Source organism: Corticium candelabrum, chromosome 1 (genome assembly GCF_963422355.1).
Source record: "Corticium candelabrum chromosome 1, ooCorCand1.1, whole genome shotgun sequence".
Lineage (NCBI taxonomy): Eukaryota > Metazoa > Porifera > Homoscleromorpha > Homosclerophorida > Plakinidae > Corticium > Corticium candelabrum.
In genome coordinates, this window is record NC_085085.1 from 336,821 (window position 1) to 356,065 (window position 19,245).

The following is a 19,245-nucleotide window of genomic DNA, read 5'->3' on the forward strand; positions in this document are numbered from 1 at the left end:
GTCATGGCACGTGATCTGGAACCGCTGTGTACTCTTGTAGCGCGCGTTACGCATTGACGTCATGGCGTTCTCTACTAATTGCACGTGATCTGGAACTTCGTGTGAGGACATTATGCTAATGTCCATGATGTCAGTCGGACTAGCGGGTAAGTTCTAGTTCTCGTCCTCTGGGCGGACCGTCGGTGAGTGTACTGTACGCGTGTAGATATAAAAGAGAAGGAATAGCGCAGAAAGACAGAACAGTTGCTACATGTAATTGTAGCTACAGTGTAGCTAGTGACCGGAAGTGGGCTATACGCGTCTCTCCCGCTCGAATCTATAACAATGGCTAAGAGCGAAGGTCAACTGACGTTGTAGATGTGTGGCGTGAGAGTGTAGAGTGTCGAAGGTCGTTCACTCATATTTTCTTCTTTTTTTTCTAGCGCTTCCCGAGTTGTCTCTGGAACTGTGGGAGAAAGGATGGGTGATCTGGTCGCAGCAGCGCAAGCGTGCGCGCATGGCGCAGTTTATTATCGACCATCTGAAGCAGAGCAGACTTGCACAGTGGATTGACATCACGAAGGGCAAGTTCCAGCTGTGCAACTGGCAGGACTTGGCGCAGGAGTGGTACAGCCAGAAGGAGAGAGGGTCGGACATCACGGACGCGACGAGCATGCTGAGGAAGGGACTCCCTCGTGCATTTCCCGGTCTCGTCGAGATCAAGTCGGAGGCGGTGAAGGAGGGCACGCAGTATGTGAAGAGAGTATTCCAGGCTAACGACATCTTGTTGCATGGTGAGTCACCTGATGCTCTGGCTATATTGTGAATGTGAGCATGTTGTATTCATGTGTGTGCGTGTGTTTGTCTAGATGTGTTGCGTTGTGCTCTACAAGCTGATTTCCACCACCAGGTGAGTGAGTGAGCATGCAGACTCTGGACTGTGATGGTTCGATGTCACATTCCACAGTTTCGAAGTCATTTTCCTCACTTTACATTATGGAACTGGAACTGTGTGTGTGCTGACGGGATCGTGTTGGTTTATGTGCAGGATGTCCCGAGCTCGTCGGGAGATGATGAGAAGCAGATCTTGCATGGTAGCATTCGGCACACTCAGTCGGCCGGTTAGTTTATTGGCTCTAATCAGTATAAATGTGAGGGGATGAGATCATCACTTGTGGTTTGATTTCGCAGGCGCTCTCATTGGTTCTATGACAACTCAACCCAAGGTTGGTGCTCTGATCTCATACCAACGACGCTCGAACAAATGCCCCTTTGTTTGTAGAACTCACAACCAATATTGACTGATAGATTATCTGTGTTCTAGATGTATCATGGCTCATTTTCTCAGCCTTCATTGCCTCTGACTCACGGATTCATTCCTGGACATCCCGGTCTCCCTCTTGCACTTAGCCCTCAGATCGGGTCCGGGTTTTCGATGCAACAAGAGGGAGACATAGCGTTCTCGGACATTCCTTTTAGTATGATTGTACACCTTGTTGCTAGGCTGACTCCCGTCTAATGGCTGTTTTACTACCAGGTCAACACTTTTCAAGTCTGATGAACAAGCAGGGGGTAAACGTGAACAGTCCGATGATGACCGACTACCAACTGGCTTCAGCTGAATCGAGCAGCGTAGCCACAACACGTACATGTCATGCAGACTCAACGTGGAGCACAGACAGCGCGATTGATTCTATTGATACAGACGAGATACTGCGGGCAAGTGAGTTTGCTTGCTACAATCAACATATCATAGGTAATCGAATGATGGACGATGCCGCCTTAGGCTTATCTCCGGTTACTCAAGTCCAGAGCCCAGTCACAGTCACTTCAGGACAAGTAAGTTATTCCTACTCAGACGACTAAATGTCTCAAATCAATTCACATCCCATATGTTTGTAGTCGCCCTATCGGCCACCACCATTCGGCGGTTGCCTCACAAACGATCTCTACAATCCGGCGTTTACTGCCGACTGCTACAGGACAGGGATGAGTCCGATACCCGATGAAGACGTATCCACCCTGGCCGAATCTGTGTCCACACTGAGTGACTCTGTGAATGACTCGAGTTATCCGGTTACTCCACAGCCCGATCAATCACAAATCCGTAAGTATTACTACCACCATCTCTAGCCTCTCTCGAGATCGCCGCCCACATCATCAGCATCACACGTTGCACTTTTCCTCAAATCTTCCTCAAATCTTCCGTATATATGATGCAAGAGTGATGATGTTATTAAGTGATAATGTCAGTAGTACGTTACTTTACATTCCTCGCTGGACTGAGGAGTTGAGATTATGATACTCACATAGACATGAGAATGACAGGCGTTTTATCTGGAGATTTCATCTCATTGTGTTAGCTTATAAAAACTTTATGGTCAGAAATACAGTGAGAGAAAGATGGATTTTTGGTTATCCTTTCCACTTCCTAGCGATTCCGGTTGACAATCACACTATACCCATACAAGCAATAGAAAAAAGATTTTTAATAAAAAACTAGATTTTTTTACTTGACCTTTCACCCTTGCTACGTTGACCCTGATTTGCTAATTTATTATTTGTGTTAATTTAATTTAGTACTTATATTATTTTAATTTATTTCCATATATGGTAATATTGTATTGTGTTCTTTAGAAGTGATGCAAATCAAGTTGTCACCAAAGAGAAGCCCCCTTAGTGTCAGAATGACATCATCTTTGTGGCTTTGCCTTGTGGTTTGATTTTAATTTATTTTAGGGAGGCGAACCTATTTACTTGTTTGCAGCAGGAAACGAGCCTTTTCCTGACGGGCCAGTCACTCTCATCTTTTTCTCTGTTGCTCAGCAGATGGCGCACGAAGTCGAGATGATGAGAGCGAACCCGTTCACATACATGGGAGCCATTCCATGTAAGTGCATCTACGTGCACATGTCATGCATATTTGGTAGGCTCAGCATGGGGTACATATATATATATATATATATATATATATATATATATATATATATATATATATATATATATATATATATATATATATAAGTCAAGGGATTGCTACTGAATCATTCATTGGATTATAGTTATTGTGTTGGTAAATGCGTGAGGTCACTGACTATTGTCTTCATGTGCATGTCTTGTATATTGCAAGACTTTGTTTTATCGTTGTTATCTAGTCATGTGCACACACACACACACACACACACGCACACACACACACACACACACACACACACACGCACACACACACACACATGCACACACACACACACATGCACACATAGATACACACACACACACACACACACACGCGCGCGCGCGCACACACACACACACACCACACACACACACACCTGCGTAGGTGCCTTTGTATATTCTGTTGAGGAGAGTTGAAGCAATAATAACCCATGCTCGAATAGAAGCCCATGCTCTGAGATGATTGAAAAATAGTAGCCCCGGGTTACTAGTTGTGGAAATACGGCGTATTATGTGTTCTTACTTATGCCAAAACGTGTGCATGATGCTGCCATCATAAACATGGAGAAGGACTAGGAGGAGGCTGGAGTTATGCACTTGCTACTGAATCACTTCTCTCCATGTCTGACACATCTGTTTGTCTGCTTCTTATTTACCTTGTTGGTATTTGTTTGTGTGTGCAGCTCATTCTCATGCCGAAATTGTCAATCTCCACGTTGTCTTTGATGGTATCCCGGTGTTGGAAGATGAGTTTGAGTATTATGATGCCACGCCCCCACCGTCTGACTTTTTGACGGGCGATGTTCATCAGCAGTTGTCGCAGCTTCACTTTCTGTTGGGTGAGGTTCTGCAGACGGCAAACATGGCGAGTGGAAGCGGCTCTGGAGGTGCAGTGTCACAGCAACAGCTATGTGAGATGATGTTATTGTGTGTGTGTGTGTGTGTGTGTGTGTGTGTGTGCATGTGTGAGTGTGTCAACTCTTTTGTCATCAATCTAGCCGTCATGTTTCAACACTTACAAAGTCTACTGCTGTTCGTTGCTCGTCTGGGTGTACCATCTCTTGCTCGTCTCCTTCTTCAGCTTCCACACTCCGGAACTGCACTACAAGGAAAAGGCAGCGACGGTTTACTACCAGAAGAAGTGGCCAAAACTCACGGACATCTCACTCTGGCACAATGCATGCAAAACATCAGGGAAAGGTTCGTTCCTATTACAGCATGTTATGCAGGTTTAGAGACGCATGCTGTGATACGTAATTTTAGGGCTGAAAGTGAGTCGGATACAGACATTGAGGAAATACTCAGCGTGTTGGGTCCAACAGTCACCAAAGCTTCAGGTGAGTTACCGTTCTCAATACATGATTATCTCATGTTATGTTTGTCTGTGTTAGTAAGGGTGCATTTGGGTGCTAATGTTTTAGCTCTGGAACTGGATTTGTTGAGGGGGGTGGTTTGTAATTTGTGTTTGATTGGTTGTTCTGAGAGTTTTGGGATTGTTGGGAGAGTTCCAGTAGTTTCACGTGTGTCTGTGTCTGTGTGTCTGTGTGTCTGTGTGTGTCTGTGTCTGTGTCTGTCTGTGTCTGTGTGGTCATTGTGTGTGTCTGTGTCTGTGTCTGTGTCTGTGTCTGTGTCCGTGTCTGTGTCTGTGTGTCTGTGTGGTCACTGTGTGTGTGTGTGTGTGTGTGTGTGTGTGTGTGTGTGTGTGTGTGTGTGTGTGTGAGAGAGAGAGAGAGAGAGAGAGAGAGAGGAGAGAGAGAGAGAGAATTGGAATTGTTGTAACTACTATGCCCTAATTGTTCGTGTTTGTGGAATCACAATGGTATTCGGGTCAACATCATACTGAAGACTTTCAAAAGGCGAATACATCATCAAAATCAGCAATAATGTCAACAATTGTTGTTTTGATTGCGTCCTGATCCATAGTGTTTGCAAACAAAGCTTTGGGGCTCGAGAGTTACAGTAGGTAGTAGGATAGCTAGAGTTCGAACACAGCCTGAGATTGTAAGCATGGGATTGGGCTCAGTTGAGTTGTGGTTTGTGTGTAAACAGGACTGTATTTGCTTGTCTGTGTATGTGCTAGTCATTTGTTTGTCAATAGTTGGTATGTTTTTATTAATAGATTAATTAAATATTAATAATATTTATTTATTTATTTACTTATTTATTGTGTTTATGTGTTTGTTAGGGTTGTTTTTCAATTAAATGTATCAACATGTAACGTCTTACTTCATTCTGTGTAGATTACATTGTGGCTGTTGTGTCTGCTCTTGTTCGTGAACAACGAGCTGCAGCTGAATTGAAGCGTTCGACGACACCGGAATCTAAAGAGAAAAGTCGACGTACAGTTGAGGAGCATTGCATTCAGAAGGTAGTGAGATCACATCTCACCAAAGTGCAAGAGAAGAAATATGCAGAAGTGGTGAAGGACAGAAACAACTTGAAGACAGAATGTGCGACTAGACAGAAACACGAGCAAGAGCTGGAGCAAGAAAACAAAGAGCTGAACAGCCAAGTGATGAGCGTACATTGCGACAGACTTAACCTTCTAAAGTTGGTTGCAAGATGGCAGATGAAGGGCAAGGAATTGCTTCAATACATCTCGAGTTGTAGGAAATTAGAGGCTCAGGCTTCGACGATGAGAGAGCAGAAGAAGCAGGCAATAGAAGAGAGAGACGAAGTAAGGAAACAAATCGGGCAGTTGCAGGAGGACAAGGGAGCATTGAAGGAAGAACTGAATCAAGTACGGAAAGCGAACGACGAGCTGATGGAAGAAAGAGAGACGATGAAGGAGAGCATGCAAGAAGCAGAGGCTCTACGACAGAAGTACAGCCAGCAGAGCGAGAGAGAGCGGCCGATGGACGAATGGAAGAAATTACTAGCAGACAACAAGAAGTTACAAGAAGAATGTCATGAGATGCGGATGGCACGAGACAACAGCTCGGGAACGATCAGCACACTTGCTCAAGATTGCGAGAGCCTGAAGGCGCAGGTTGTGATGCTGAAGAACGAGCTGAAGGCGTGGAAGGACGAAGCTGAGAAGATGTGTGTGGAGGACGAAGATGTTGTTGATCTTCCGTCGCTTGCTATTCATCCGTTGCCGTCGGAAGCTGAGACTGACTCTGCGGTTGGCACTTACGATGGACAATCGATCGGCAGCTCGATGTTGTCTGACAGGTCGTCTGTCTGGTCTACTGGTAGTTCTGCTCTGTTGGGTGAGACGACTACTACTGCTACAGGACATGAACGACCAAGGGTATGGTGATGTTGTGTGTGTCTGCTTGCTTTTGTTGGTCTTGTTGCTGCACTTGATTGTGGAAACAGTATGTCGTAGTGTTTCTTTGTCTGTCTGTCTGTCTGCTTCTTGTCTGTCTGTCTGTGTGTTTTTGTCTGTTCGTCTGTCTTGTGTCTGCCTGTCTGTCTGCTTTTTGTCTGTCTGCTTTTTGTCTGTCTGCTTGTTTGTTTTTTGTCTGTCTGTCTGTCTGTCTGTCTGTCTGCTTTTTGTCTGTCTGTCTGTCTTTTGTGTGTCTGTCTGTCTTTTGTCTGTCTGTCTGCTTTTTGTCTGTGTGCCTGTCTGTCTGTTTGTCTCTTTGTCTGTTTGTCTGTTTGTTTGTCAGTGTGTCTGTCTGTCTTGTTTGATTTTCATTCTTATTACATAAGGTAACTTTTTGTTCTATAAAAACTACTTTGTATTTGTAGAAATGAAACATTTTTTCTTGTTTGCTTGCATTGTAGCAGTTTCTTTGTCATTCTGTTTGTTTACATATTTTGTGCTGTAAAGTTCTTGGTTTGTATGGTACACATTGCAATGTGTACTACTTATAGTCTTTATATTGATGTGCTTGCTTTCAGTAGTCTGTATCAGTGTTTGTATGTAGGCCCCTAGGCAGTTGACGCGTATTCCATCTTTGACCAAAAGCAAACCTACCAGACATGTGAACTTAGGAAAAGCAAGAGGTGTGTGGTGCTTATGGTTTGTATTGTTGTATGTGTTTATGATTGAGTGATTTTCTTGACAGCTCTTGCTGACCTTGGACTGCAAATTGAGCCTGCCTACCATATTACTAATGTTATAGTGGGGCATTCACAAGAACTGCAACCTGGAGACAGAATTATGGAGGTGACGCCCACACAAACACAGTCACACACGTCTACACACAGACACACATACCCACAATACCCACACACACACCCACATACGCACACACACACACACCACACCACACCTACACCCCTCCCCCCACACAATTATGTTATTTACTCAACGTTTGTCTATTTTTTTGTTGCAGATTAACGGCCAGCCAGTTCAGGCAGCCAGTGTGAAAGACCTCAAGAGGCAGCTCGAGTCAACTCTAAAGAAAGGAGATCTCAAACTTCTAGTTCAGTCGCCATTTTCAACGCCAAGCCACACTGCAACAGACACAAGAACTTCATTACCTGCACAGAGACCTCGCAGTCTTGGTTTTCAGAAGCAAGGCTCGGACACATCACTGCAGATCCAGAAGGGCTCGACTAAGAGTGATGATGCAACAAAGGGCACGTTGTCTCCTGCTGTTTCAGTTCCGTTTGATGAAAAGTGAGTTTTAGGATAATTTTGGTAGATTGTGTTCTGTTGAATGGCTAATGATGAACACACAGTTGTGGTTGATTAAATGAGAGGACACACTTAGGTTGACTTGTTTGCAGGCAGATGGGGGTAGGAGTGTGGACGAGTGGAATGATTAGAATTGTTTATGTAATGAGACTACAGACTGGTATTATATTAGAGGTTTAGTAGACAGTAATGTGCATGGAAAGTAGGAACACAATCATGAATGAAAGGATCAGTCAGTATAGTGTTGTAATGGACAAACAGATAGAAGCATGTTTACATGTGAGTGCACACACAGTGACACACACACACACACACACACACACACACACACACACACACACACACACACACACACACACACACACACACACAGTGACACACACACACACACACACACACACACACACACACACACACACACACACACACACACACACACACACACAGTGACACACACACACACACACACACACACACACACACACACACACACACACACACACGTGTCACATAACGTAATGACTGTAACTTACATTTTTATCGATTTGCAAGTGATTGGCATTTTTCTTAGACTTTCAGCTCCTCGTACGATTGTGATACGCAAGCAGGAGAGCGGCAGTCTAGGATTGAAAGCCAACGGAGGCAATGCAGTTGGCATATTTGTGGCAGCTGTTAGCGAGTCAGCCGCCAGTCGAGGCTTGCTTAGGATGGACCAATTGCTTGAAGTGAATGGCAGGGATGTGAGGCATGCCACAACAGAAGAAGTAATCTTGTTGATCAAGGACATCGGCAATGATCAGACAATGCAGGACGTGACTGTTGTTGTGCAGTATAATCCACACAGTAAGAGTGGTGTGATGCATAGTAGTGTGTTTGATTATCTACTCGTAGATTTTATTGTTTGTCATTGATGTGTTGATGTGTTTGTTCAGTAGTTTTATGGTGTTTGGTCTCTGTTTGTCAATGTGTCTTGTTTACTTGTCTATCTGTCTGTCTGTCTGTCTGTCTGTTTGTCCATACATGTATTGAATAAATCAACGTTATTACAAGTTATTGGCAATCTGTCTGTCTGTTGTTTCTGTGTTTGTGTGTGTGTGTGTGTCTGTCTGTTTGTTTGTCTGTCTGTTTGTTTGTCTGTTTGTTTGCTTGTTTGTCTGTCTGTCTGTTTGCTTGTTTGTCTGTCTGTCTGCATGTTTGTCTGTCTGTTTGTTTGTCTATCTGTTTTTCTGTCTGTCTGTTTGTGTGTTTGTCTGTTTGTTTGTCTGTTTGTTTGTCTGCCAGTTTGCATGTTTGTCTGTCTGTTTGTTTGTCTGTCTGTTTTTCTGTCTGTCTGTTTTTCTGTCTGTCTGTTTGTGTGTTTGTCTGTCTGTTTGTTTGTCTGTTTGTCTGTCTGTCTGTCTGCATGTTTGTCTGTCTGTTTATTTGTCTGTCTGTCAAATAACATCTATTTCAAACATACATCTATAATACAATGCTAGCAAGGTAACTATATAAAGTTCTGTAACTACGAGAGTTTACTAGGACTAGATTTTATAAACAAACAAACATGTAACACTTAAAAAGAACAGTGCAGACTACCTGGAGCCAACTTAGTGGCTGAAAAACTGGGTAGAGCAATCTACAGTACAGTCAATGTCATTTGTCAGAGCTGAGATTTTTCTCATGATGACCTTTGCATTGCACTTCTGAAGTTGAGTTGAGAATCTCTTTCTCCACACGTCCAGAAACTCAGCAGCGTTAGGTCGACCAAGTTCATCATGTGACTTCTTGGCTAGACTTTCCAGAAAGTTTCTCTGTTTGTCTGTCTGCTGTGTTTGTCTGTGTCTTTGTCTTTGTTTGTTTGTTTATTTGTTGGTGTTTGTCTGTTTGTCTGTTGTCTATTGTTTGTTGTTGGTCACCAACAGAATTCAAGTAACAATAGAAACATCATGTTGTTTCATTTTTTCACAATTCAAGTAAGTTAAAACTGTTAATCAACCATTTGTTCATCTCTAGAGTATCAATGTCTGAAACAAAATCTAATGCAACACGACTCATTCTACATTCGCTGTCAGATGCCTGTGCTGTCCTTCCATGCAAACGACCTGAAGATCAACTTTGGTGACATCCTGCATGTCACTGACTCGTGGCAGTCTGAAAGCACATACCTTGCATGGAAAGTGAATAATGATGGAACAGAATCTGTAAAGGGAACTATTCCTAACGCAACAAAGTTTGATAGGCATAGATAGTCGGTATGTGTTGATTGAGTTTGTAGTGATTTGTGTGTGTAGAGCATGTGAATCAAGAAGACATGCTGATGTGAAACCGTACCAGAGAGTTAGTTGGCAGAAAGGTGAAGATGAATGTAGAGTGGAGTGTTCTTGTGATGTAGCGAGCAGACAGACAGACAGACAGGCAGAAAGGTGAAGATGATTGTAGAGTGGAGTGTTCTTGTGATGTAGGGAGCAGACAGACAGACAGACAGCCAGACAGCCAGACAAACAATAAGACTGACAGACAATAAGACAGACAGACAGACAGTAAGACAGAGAGACATACAGACAGACAGACAATAAGACAGACCAATCAGTAATCAGCCATAACAACATGGTTTCAGCATGGTCAGACTGTTTGAGTCAACTGCAATTACATCACGTAAAAGAACCCAAAGGAAGGTATGTCAATTCTGAAGACAGATCAGACATAGTCGTATTTGATTCGGCATTGGGGGTGGATCTTGAATTGGATATTGCTATAGCGCATCCCTGGAGTAATGAAATAGAAGGTTTATCAGCTACAATTCAGAGAGCAGTGGCAACCAGAAGAGAAAATCTGAAGATCAAAAAGTACGACCAGGAGCTCTTGCCTGGAGGTTTTCGACCAACATTTGTGCCTATAGTTTTGGAACATTTTGGGTGTTGGGGAGAGAAAGCTGAAGACTATTTGAAGAAACTGTCACAGCTATCAAGAGACGAAGACGGAAAGCCATTTGCATCAACCTTCAAGACATACTGGAGATCTGTGTTTTCTGTGTGTCTACAACGATCAAATGCTAGAGTGATTGACAGAAAAATAAAGAAGATTGTTTCAAGAGACAGCCACATAAACATAAATAGTTGTAAGTAGAACCAAGCCCTATTAGCTTGGGTAGTATTTAGTTGCTTTGCTTAGATGATGTATAATAGTTCAATGTTTGAAAATATATGTATTGACAGACAGACAGACAGACAGACAGACAGACAATAAGACAATAAGACAGACAAATAGACACAGACAGACAGACGATAAGACAATAAGACAGACAGACAGTAAGACAGACAGACAGACAATAAGACAGACAGACAAATAGACACACTGACAGACAGACAGACAGACAGACAGACAATAAGACAGACAGACAGACAGACAGGCAATAAGGCAGACAGACAGACAAACAAACAATAAGACAGACAACAGCAAACAATAAGACAGACAGACAGACAGACAATAAGACAGACAGTCTGACAGACAGACAAACAGTAAGACAGACAGGCAGACAATAAGACAGACAGGCAGACAGACAGACAGACAGACAGACAAACAATAAGACAGACAGAACAGACAATAAGACAGACAGACAGACAAGCAGACAGACAGACAGACAGACAAACAATAAGACAGACAGACAGTAAGACAGACAGACAGACAGTAAGACAGACAGTAAGACAGACAGACAGTAAGACAGACAGACAGACAGACAATAAGACAGACAGATGGACAAACTCAGTAGCAGTTAACTCTTATTTACTTACTTCTATCTCCTAAATAAATTTATTGACAGACAGGCAAACATACTGACAGACACAGCACAGAGAGACACACAGCAAGCATGCAGGCAAACAGAAAGGGAGGTGGACAGAACAGACCGAGAAGCAAGCAGACTGAAATGTTGACACACTAACTAGAGAGTAGGAGATTAACATAACATAACATATTTGCTCTAATGTCATAAATGTTCATGCATCATTGATTTGTATGTTTCAATTTGCAGCTCACATTTCACGACCCGTTGTGATCATTGGAAAGCTTGCCGGTGCTGTTAGAGCTCAGTTATTGCAGGCAGAGCCTACTCTCTTTGAGAAGTGCATCACAAGTGAGTGGAGAGTGTGCAATGTGTGGCAACGTATCAGCAGTTGTAGTCAATTGATTGTTGCAGGAACAAATATGGGCGATGCTCGTGAGCTACGTTCACAATTTGAGAGGCTGAAGCTGGTGGAGTATACGCAGAAGCAAGAGAGCGAATTTGTTTGTGTGACTGTTGATGATGTCCAGAAGGTTGCTCAGCAGGTAGGAGTTTGTGTTGATTCTTCGTATGTAGCTGGTTTTATTGTCTGTTTGTTTGTCTGTCTGTTTGTTTGTCTGTCTGTTTGTTTGTTTGTTTGTTTGTCTGATTGTCTGTGTCTCTCTCTCTTTGTCTCTCTTTCTGTCTGTCTGTGTTTGAGTCACGTGTATGTCAGTCTATTTCTTACTATTTGCTTTCCTCCACTGAATTTCTATTTTGTCTCATGCTAACGGTTTGTCCAACTGTCTCTCTGTTTTATACTCACAGCACAAACATTGTCTACTCGACGTCAGCATGTTTGCCATTTCTCGACTCCAAGCTGTCGACCTTCCTCCCATCGTTATTTCTCTCGAGTCAAAGTAACTCACAAACTTACTTGGCACAAATTTGTCATTAATATCAATATAATTTTTTCTTTAGGTCTTCTACTACTCCAGTGCCAGACTTACAGGATACTCATGGTAAGAAAGAGCTCTATACTTGTTTTGTTTTGTTTTCTAATTTTTTTATTTTGTAGCAATAATTCGTGGTGATGACATCATCGATCTGTCTCAGAGAGTCTCTAGAGCTGTTGCTCACGAGCAATTGCAACCCGTCTGGCTGAGTGTATGACAAGCAGACTTTCGATAGAAGAATCAGGGTTGAGATCGGTTTTCATTAATTTGAATTTTTAGTTTATATCAACTGTTTGATTAATATCAATTTATCAAGTTTAGTAGAAATTTAGACAACACAGGTTTATCAAACATTAGCTGGTTATACCGTAGTTTTGAGTAAGTTGTTATTGTATCACAGGTTACAGTTTTCATTTGAACTGTTTATTTGATTGATTTGGTGCATTTGGATGAATGACGTTAGCGTGCGCTAGACCCGGTCTCACTGTTGCCATGGAAGCACCAGGTGAAGGATGCAAAGTTCATGCCTTTATGTTGTGACACGTGACCTAAAAATTAGTAATTTATTGTAACAATTTTAGTTAATATTAATTTAATAATTTAATTAAATAATAATTAATAAGTTATTAATAATTCAATACAAATGTATCCAGATATTCATCTCTCCAATAATGTGTTGATATATAAATATCTTCTATATTATACCATAGACTGGGAAATTTACACTTGTGATCATTTGGCAATCGACAAGCGAATTGCCAAAATTAAAGTTTGTCAATATTTGTCGCTTTTCATGTACTCTCACTCACTACAGGATGGTAATGGGATAGTATGACGTCAGTATTATGACATCACTTGACGTCATAATGTTATATATTTTACTATATAATTTACTAACATCACTATACCCTTACACACGTGCAAAAGAGCAAATACTAGAAACTGGGACGTAAATAACTGCACATGTGCGTTTGTGGTATGTACAGACAGTAAAGAAGATAGGCTAAAAAGATTTTTGTCATCACGTGGACCTCGTTTCACTAGCTGTCCTCAAGAAAGCTATGTTCACAGTTCAATCATCTGTGGTGTTCACACCCCATCAGTGGGTCAGTGCCATTTTTATTTTTTGAGTTCTGATGCCATTTTTGCACTGTTGCCATGTAAATGACAAGCTTGTTAGACCAACCAAAAGACACATAAGTATGTTATGTCTCGACATTATCAGTTCAGTCAAAGTGAACGGTAAGTCACACATTATTTTATACTACAATACATTATTGGTATATTATAATACCATCTATACTACTATATAAAATTGACGGTGTTTGTATATTTGAAACTGGACACGTGTCGAATAGATGCCAAGGTCGACACACCTGTTCCTCGCAACGGCAGCAACGTCCAAGTCAAAATGGCTTCAAGCAATCGCTAATCCAATCAACGAGATTTTTGGAAACGGCAATTGAACGGGATTTAGCTATGAATGAGAATTCTGTCTGGCTGCCACTAAACGGTAAAAGCGCTTACACCACGGCTAATTAGTGACAGTAAACGGTTACTGACAAAACATTACAGTCTACTACCTGCGCAATATCCGGGAGTGCTATACGATTGCAAGTGTATACGCGACATTTTTCGTTGTTTTGCAATTCCTCGGAAGCGACGGACTGGCTCGGGTTGCACTGACAAGGGCATAAGTTAGTGTAATTGGTTTGTGCTGTGATTGCATTTTTTGCACAGGAATGATAACCAACACTATACAGCAGAGAGTTTGGAAATCTACAAAGATCTCTCTATACAAACTGTACGTGACCTGGCTACACCCCCTCTGCCTCTCCAACCATCAAACGCATTTTTGGATACTTTCTGCTATAATCTCTACCTATTAAGGCGACCTGTCTGTCTGTCTGTCTGTCTGTCCTGTCTGTCTGTCATTAATAGCAAACAGTGTCTGCAAATCAATAATTAATGTGATTAAACTATTACCCGGGCGAAGCCAGGTATTGGAGCTCGTCTATATATATATATATATATATAGCAGAGGTCTCTGTCTGTCTGTCTGTGTGTCCGTCTGTAAGAGCGTTTCTCAAAAACGGTGAGTCTGATCTTAGCCAAATTTGGCTTGCACACGCCGAATTCATTTGTGTCAAAAGTGAGATTATGGTCGTCTTCCTGACTTCTCCCACAACGACACGATTTCCTGCCGATCGCACTCGCTTCCACTCGCGCGCGAATATCTCTGGAACGGCGCATCGTATCTCCACCGAATTTAGACCGCCCGTTCCTGACGTCGGACGGTAGGCGCCGATCGTGTCGTTTATTGTGGACGACGCTGGGAAACGGAAGATAGTTTTGCCGATATCCGGGTCTTGAAAAAATACGCCCACAGTCGTTTGCCAGTCTACGACCGTCGAAGAGCTGCCGTGTTTAATGCACCTCTTCCCCAAAACGCCAGCAACGTCTTCTAAGACGACGACGTTCAACGGAACTGTCGAAATGGCGAGAGTCGGCATTTGTTATATACGGGGAACGGATTATCCGGGTAAGTATTGCACGTGACTTGCACGTTACGGGATTCACGTCGAAATTATAGATGCCAGGTTCGATACACCTGTTCTGTGCAACGGGACTGTCGAAAGGGCTTCAACGGGATCAATAATCCAATCAACGGGATTTTTGAAACTGGACACGTGTCGAATAAGATGCCAAGTTCGATACACCTGTTCCTCGCAACGGCAGCAACGTCTGCGGCGTCCAAGTCGAAATGGTTTCAACCAATCGCTAATCCAATCAACGGGATTTTGGAAACGGCAATTGAACGGGATATAACTATGAATGAGAATTCTGTCTGGCTGCTACTAAACGGTAAAAGCACTTACACCACGGCTAGTTGGTGACAGTAAACGGTTCTCTATACAGACTGTACGTGACCTGGCTACACCCCCTCTGCCTCTCCAACCATCAAACGCATTTTTAGATACTTTCTGCTATAATCTCTACCTATAAAGGCGACCTGTCTGTCTGTCTGTTTGTCATTAATTAATAGCAAACAGTGTCTGCAAATCAATAATTTGTGTGATTAAACTATTACCCGGGCGAAGCCTGGCATTAGAGCTTGTTATATATCTATCTATCTATCTATATATATATATATATATATATATATATATATATATATATATCTATATATATATATTTGTCTGTAAGTTTGATAGCCGGCTAGACCGGATCACCCACGAGGCTAAAATTGTGGGTATAGGCGTAACTCAGCATGGGTAAGAACATGGGCAGGGTGGCGTCGTCTTCCAGCTTTTTCAGTCAGGTCCCCTTTTGGGGGTGCATTGTACAACGACATAGTGCTGTTTCGTTTGTCTTTCAAGAAGGACACTGAATGCCTCTGATAGACTCAATTTGAAGAAAGTTTTGTTACGTGAACTCAATCTCATAGGGTAGTTTTGTTTTCTCATAACTAAGAGTGCAATGCTCACTTTCAATATCCATTGTTTGTTCACATGCCATTGTTAAGTCACAATGCTATAGCTATCCAGCAGTCCCATCAGACTGCGTTATCTGAGCAAGCTGTAGTTCATTTGTTTATCTTATTAAACATCAAACTACATCCAGAGCAAAAAGCTGACCTTGGACGGTATGCACGGAGCGTGTCCTATAGTACCGGCGAGTCAAAAACGACAAGATATTTTTGTGTAGGATATCTGGGTATGTAGAAATATGTCTACCTTCGTTTTTTCGAGTTCGCTCGCCGAATACCTGCCACATTCGATACGCCTGTTTCCTGCAACGGCAGCAACGTCTTCAAAGTTCTAGCATCCAATGGGACTGTTGAAATGGCTCTGAGAAGACTCACTGAAGAGATGTGTGACTGCATTAACACTGAATCCAACCTACACATTTCCTGCATCCAGCACTACACTGGGAGTGTGAAAACATAAAAACGGAGAGCAAACTGTTAACAGTGCACTAAATCATGCATGCCTGCATGTCAAGCTACTGCATGTATCCTATGGGTGAGTAAGAAACTGCATGTGACTTGCAAGTTTCTGTTGCCCAGCTATATATCTCTGAATGGAAAAGTTGTTGCAAATTTTTCGGAATGGGACACTAACTAATTAGCACATTCCAGTTTATTCGAACAGATGCCCACACCAGTCACTTGAACTGAATCCACACAGGGAGTGTGTCGATTTCTACCAAAGAATTGCACATGACATGTCTACACACGCTCAAACTGAGTCTTCCATCATAACACTACAGTACTTTGCCTGTACGAAGGACGGGTCATGTATCTATGTAGCAATAAAATTGCAAGATGGCCTTGTTTATGTACATTGGGATTACTGGAAGACGTGCCATGTATGTAGCTATGCCTGTGGTTTAATGACCCACACTGATTTAGATTGGTATTGACAGATTGAAGAAGTTGTGGTGTGTTTCTGTTTATAAGAACAAAAATTGTCTGTTGTTGGTCTGTCAACACGTTTTGGTTGCAGTGACTGGTTGATACTGTGGCTAAACTACGTGACAGATTAGTGTTAGTGGTCGTGTTGTGTTGTATGGTTTCACTGCAAATGTTAGATTTTACACACACACACACACACACACACACACACACACACACACACACACACACACACACACACACACACACACACACACACACCACACACCACTGTACCATGCACACAAAGGTGGGCTTTTGATGTATATGGTTGAGATCCATTTCTCCAATATCGTCTGATGTAATGAATGATGATTGGTCCCACGCGTTAAAGGGCGTGGTCAAGCATGAATTTGAATTCTTTGCCCGAGTTGTACAACAGGGGACGAAGAAAGAGGGTCTGGGTATACAAGTTCACACAGTGACTCACAAATATCTTAAACAAATAAATTATTAAATTAATTATTTATAGGCTGTACAGGAAGTTCTCGGCAGTCCATCTCTGGTGAAAGTACTAATTTTGATTATTGGCACGGCCATGGCTGTAGCTATTGGCCGGCTGCACCGGCTCTGCTTCTAATAGAATAGTCTAATATGTTGAGAATCCTAACGTTAATACAATGATCTAATGTATTGAGATATGCATCTCTCTAATACAATAGTTTGGTGTATTGAGATGATGTTAGCATATAAATATTTACTACGATAGTATTAATGTATTGAGAGATATTTTTATTTAATTGATGTAGAAAGAGACCTGCAACGCGGCCTGTGCTGTCGAGGTTGAGAACAAGTTGTAGGAGATTTAATAATTGTATGGATTCTCTGTGTATAAAGTCTGCTCCTGTGATGGAACCAGAATGTAGTGAAGGGCTGTCTCCAACAAGTATATTTCATTATTATTCAAAGAGAGCCATTCCTACAAAAGGACCGGGTGAGTTTACTAATTCTTCAATCAGAAGGCCTGTTGCATGCTCAACTTGTTTGATAATGTGTTTGGTGTGTGTGTGTGTGTGTGTGTGTGTGTGTGTGTGTGTGTGTGTGTGTGTGTGCGTGCGTGCATGCGTGCGTGTGTGTGTGCATGTGTGCATGCGTGTGTGTGTGCGTGCATGTGTGTGTGTGTGTGTGTGTGTGTGTGTGTGTGTGTGTGTGTGTGTGGATTTACTTGTTTAATTGTCTGTGAACTTCATGTGTTTAATTAATAGAGATGATCACACAGTCACTAGTAATTTAAGTTGTGTTTGCACTATTGCTTCCACAGTTATGAGCCTCCAAAAACCTTCAAAAAACGTTTATAATTTCTAGATCTATGACTATGCAGGTTACTGATGTACCTGATGTAGCTTAGTCGGAATTATTAAAGCAAGCTGGGATGGACTATATCTATGGCAATCATTTGTTCTGTTGCTGCTACACATTGAATTAATCATACAAACACTCACATACGGCAAAGAGAGACATGCACACCCACCATCCAGCCTCCTACTTCAGCTACCTCGTACTGTACGTACTGCAAACTATACTGAACACAAGTTCTAATTTCTCTCTAATTCAGTTACTTTTGTGATGGAGGAACTTCTGCAATCATAATGCGAGATGGTGAATGCCAGCCTGTATTGCCATTATACGTTGTTGATCTCCATTTGTTACAGTTTCCAATGTAGAATTCAATTGCGACTTGACCTGCTGGAATGTTGTCACAGTATCCCTCAATCTGTCTGTGATGGGCAGGATTATCATCAGCTGGACCACCATACACAACTCCCTCAATAGTCATAGGTCCACTGCACTCGTTACCGTTGAATGTAAAATACCATCGAGAACAGCACCAACCACTGGAGCATAGAAGCCCGAGATTTCCTGCATATGCAACATGTAGAGCTGAATTGTTGTCATGTTTCCTAAAATTACAGTTCTGTTGAAAAGAAAGCAGAAACAAGTCACACGTTGATAATTGTAATCACAAATCGAGTTGGAATAACCTGAATCAGACCGCTGTCCTTTCTATCATTTCTATTCCACACACACTGTTTCCAGTTGAGTGTCATAGCTTCTCCTTTCTCTCCTTTCCTTCCTGTTTCTCCTTTTATTCCTCGTGGACCTTGTGGGCCTTGTGGGCCTTGTGGACCTTGTGGACCTCTTTCTCCAGCATTACCTTTACTGCCAACATCTCCAACTAATCCTCTCTCTCCGTTCATTCCCTTTTCTCCTTTTATTCCATCTCGTCCGGGTGATCCATTAACTCCAGGTGATCCAGGTACTCCAGGTACTCCAGGTACTCCAGACACACATTTCTACTCAGTAAACAAAATCACACAAATATTTGAAATATTTTAATTACTACTTGATGAATCATCATAACCTGCTGATTTCTCTCATCTGACGCACTTTGACCAACAGAAGTAGCAATGACTTGAATGAGCACAAGAACTGTCACAAAAAATGAAAACATGATGATGACCGATATCCTCGATACTGATGAAGTGAGCTGTTGAGCTTGCTCTTATATACTCCTTCTCACACACCCTCACATTCGGGGTGGGTACAGTCTAGTCTGAAATAGAAC

The 19,245-nt window shown here is 42.2% G+C and overlaps 4 protein-coding genes across 5 annotated transcripts in view; 3 read left to right on the top strand and 1 right to left on the bottom strand.

Moving 5' to 3' along the window:
- The first annotated feature begins 96 nt into the window (after positions 1-96).
- Positions 97-12,658, top strand: LOC134194908 (uncharacterized). The gene is made up of 26 exons (XM_062663893.1): positions 97-340; positions 423-773; positions 849-889; positions 1,028-1,100; positions 1,171-1,205; positions 1,304-1,457; positions 1,517-1,702; positions 1,766-1,818; positions 1,882-2,086; positions 2,617-2,660; positions 2,719-2,869; positions 3,618-3,845; positions 3,933-4,134; positions 4,198-4,271; positions 5,175-6,187; positions 6,810-6,888; positions 6,951-7,051; positions 7,221-7,507; positions 8,097-8,368; positions 9,521-9,737; positions 9,799-9,860; positions 11,538-11,639; positions 11,703-11,833; positions 12,096-12,187; positions 12,249-12,289; positions 12,346-12,658. The coding sequence occupies exons 1-26, from the start codon at positions 325-327 to the stop codon at positions 12,438-12,440; spliced, it is 4,305 nt and encodes a 1,434-aa protein (XP_062519877.1). The 5' UTR covers positions 97-324; the 3' UTR covers positions 12,441-12,658.
- LOC134194947 (uncharacterized) lies at positions 10,020-10,721 on the top strand. The gene has a single exon (XM_062663937.1). It carries the CDS (start codon positions 10,115-10,117, stop codon positions 10,631-10,633), a length of 519 nt encoding a protein of 172 aa, XP_062519921.1. The 5' UTR covers positions 10,020-10,114; the 3' UTR covers positions 10,634-10,721.
- A 4,826-nt stretch (positions 12,659-17,484) lies between the features above and the next one.
- Positions 17,485-19,245, top strand: part of LOC134195704 (uncharacterized) — an 8,585-nt gene continuing 6,824 nt past the window's right edge. Inside the window, exon 1 of one of the 2 annotated variants that reach the window (XM_062664783.1) lies at positions 17,485-17,613. In XM_062664783.1, the coding sequence (XP_062520767.1) occupies positions 17,496-17,613 (118 nt within the window). In that variant the 5' untranslated portion in view covers positions 17,485-17,495. The remainder of the gene's footprint in view (positions 17,614-19,245) is intronic. The other variant, XR_009972412.1, reaches the window with a different exon arrangement.
- The window catches only part of LOC134178754 (collagen triple helix repeat-containing protein 1-like), a 2,032-nt gene continuing 669 nt past the window's right edge, over positions 17,883-19,245 (bottom strand). Inside the window, exons 2-4 of the mRNA XM_062645646.1 lie at positions 19,024-19,091; positions 18,662-18,973; positions 17,883-18,594 (exon numbers count right to left, since the gene is read on the bottom strand). Coding sequence (XP_062501630.1) covers positions 18,235-18,594; positions 18,662-18,973; positions 19,024-19,091 — 740 coding nt within the window. The 3' untranslated portion in view covers positions 17,883-18,234. The remainder of the gene's footprint in view (positions 18,595-18,661; positions 18,974-19,023; positions 19,092-19,245) is intronic.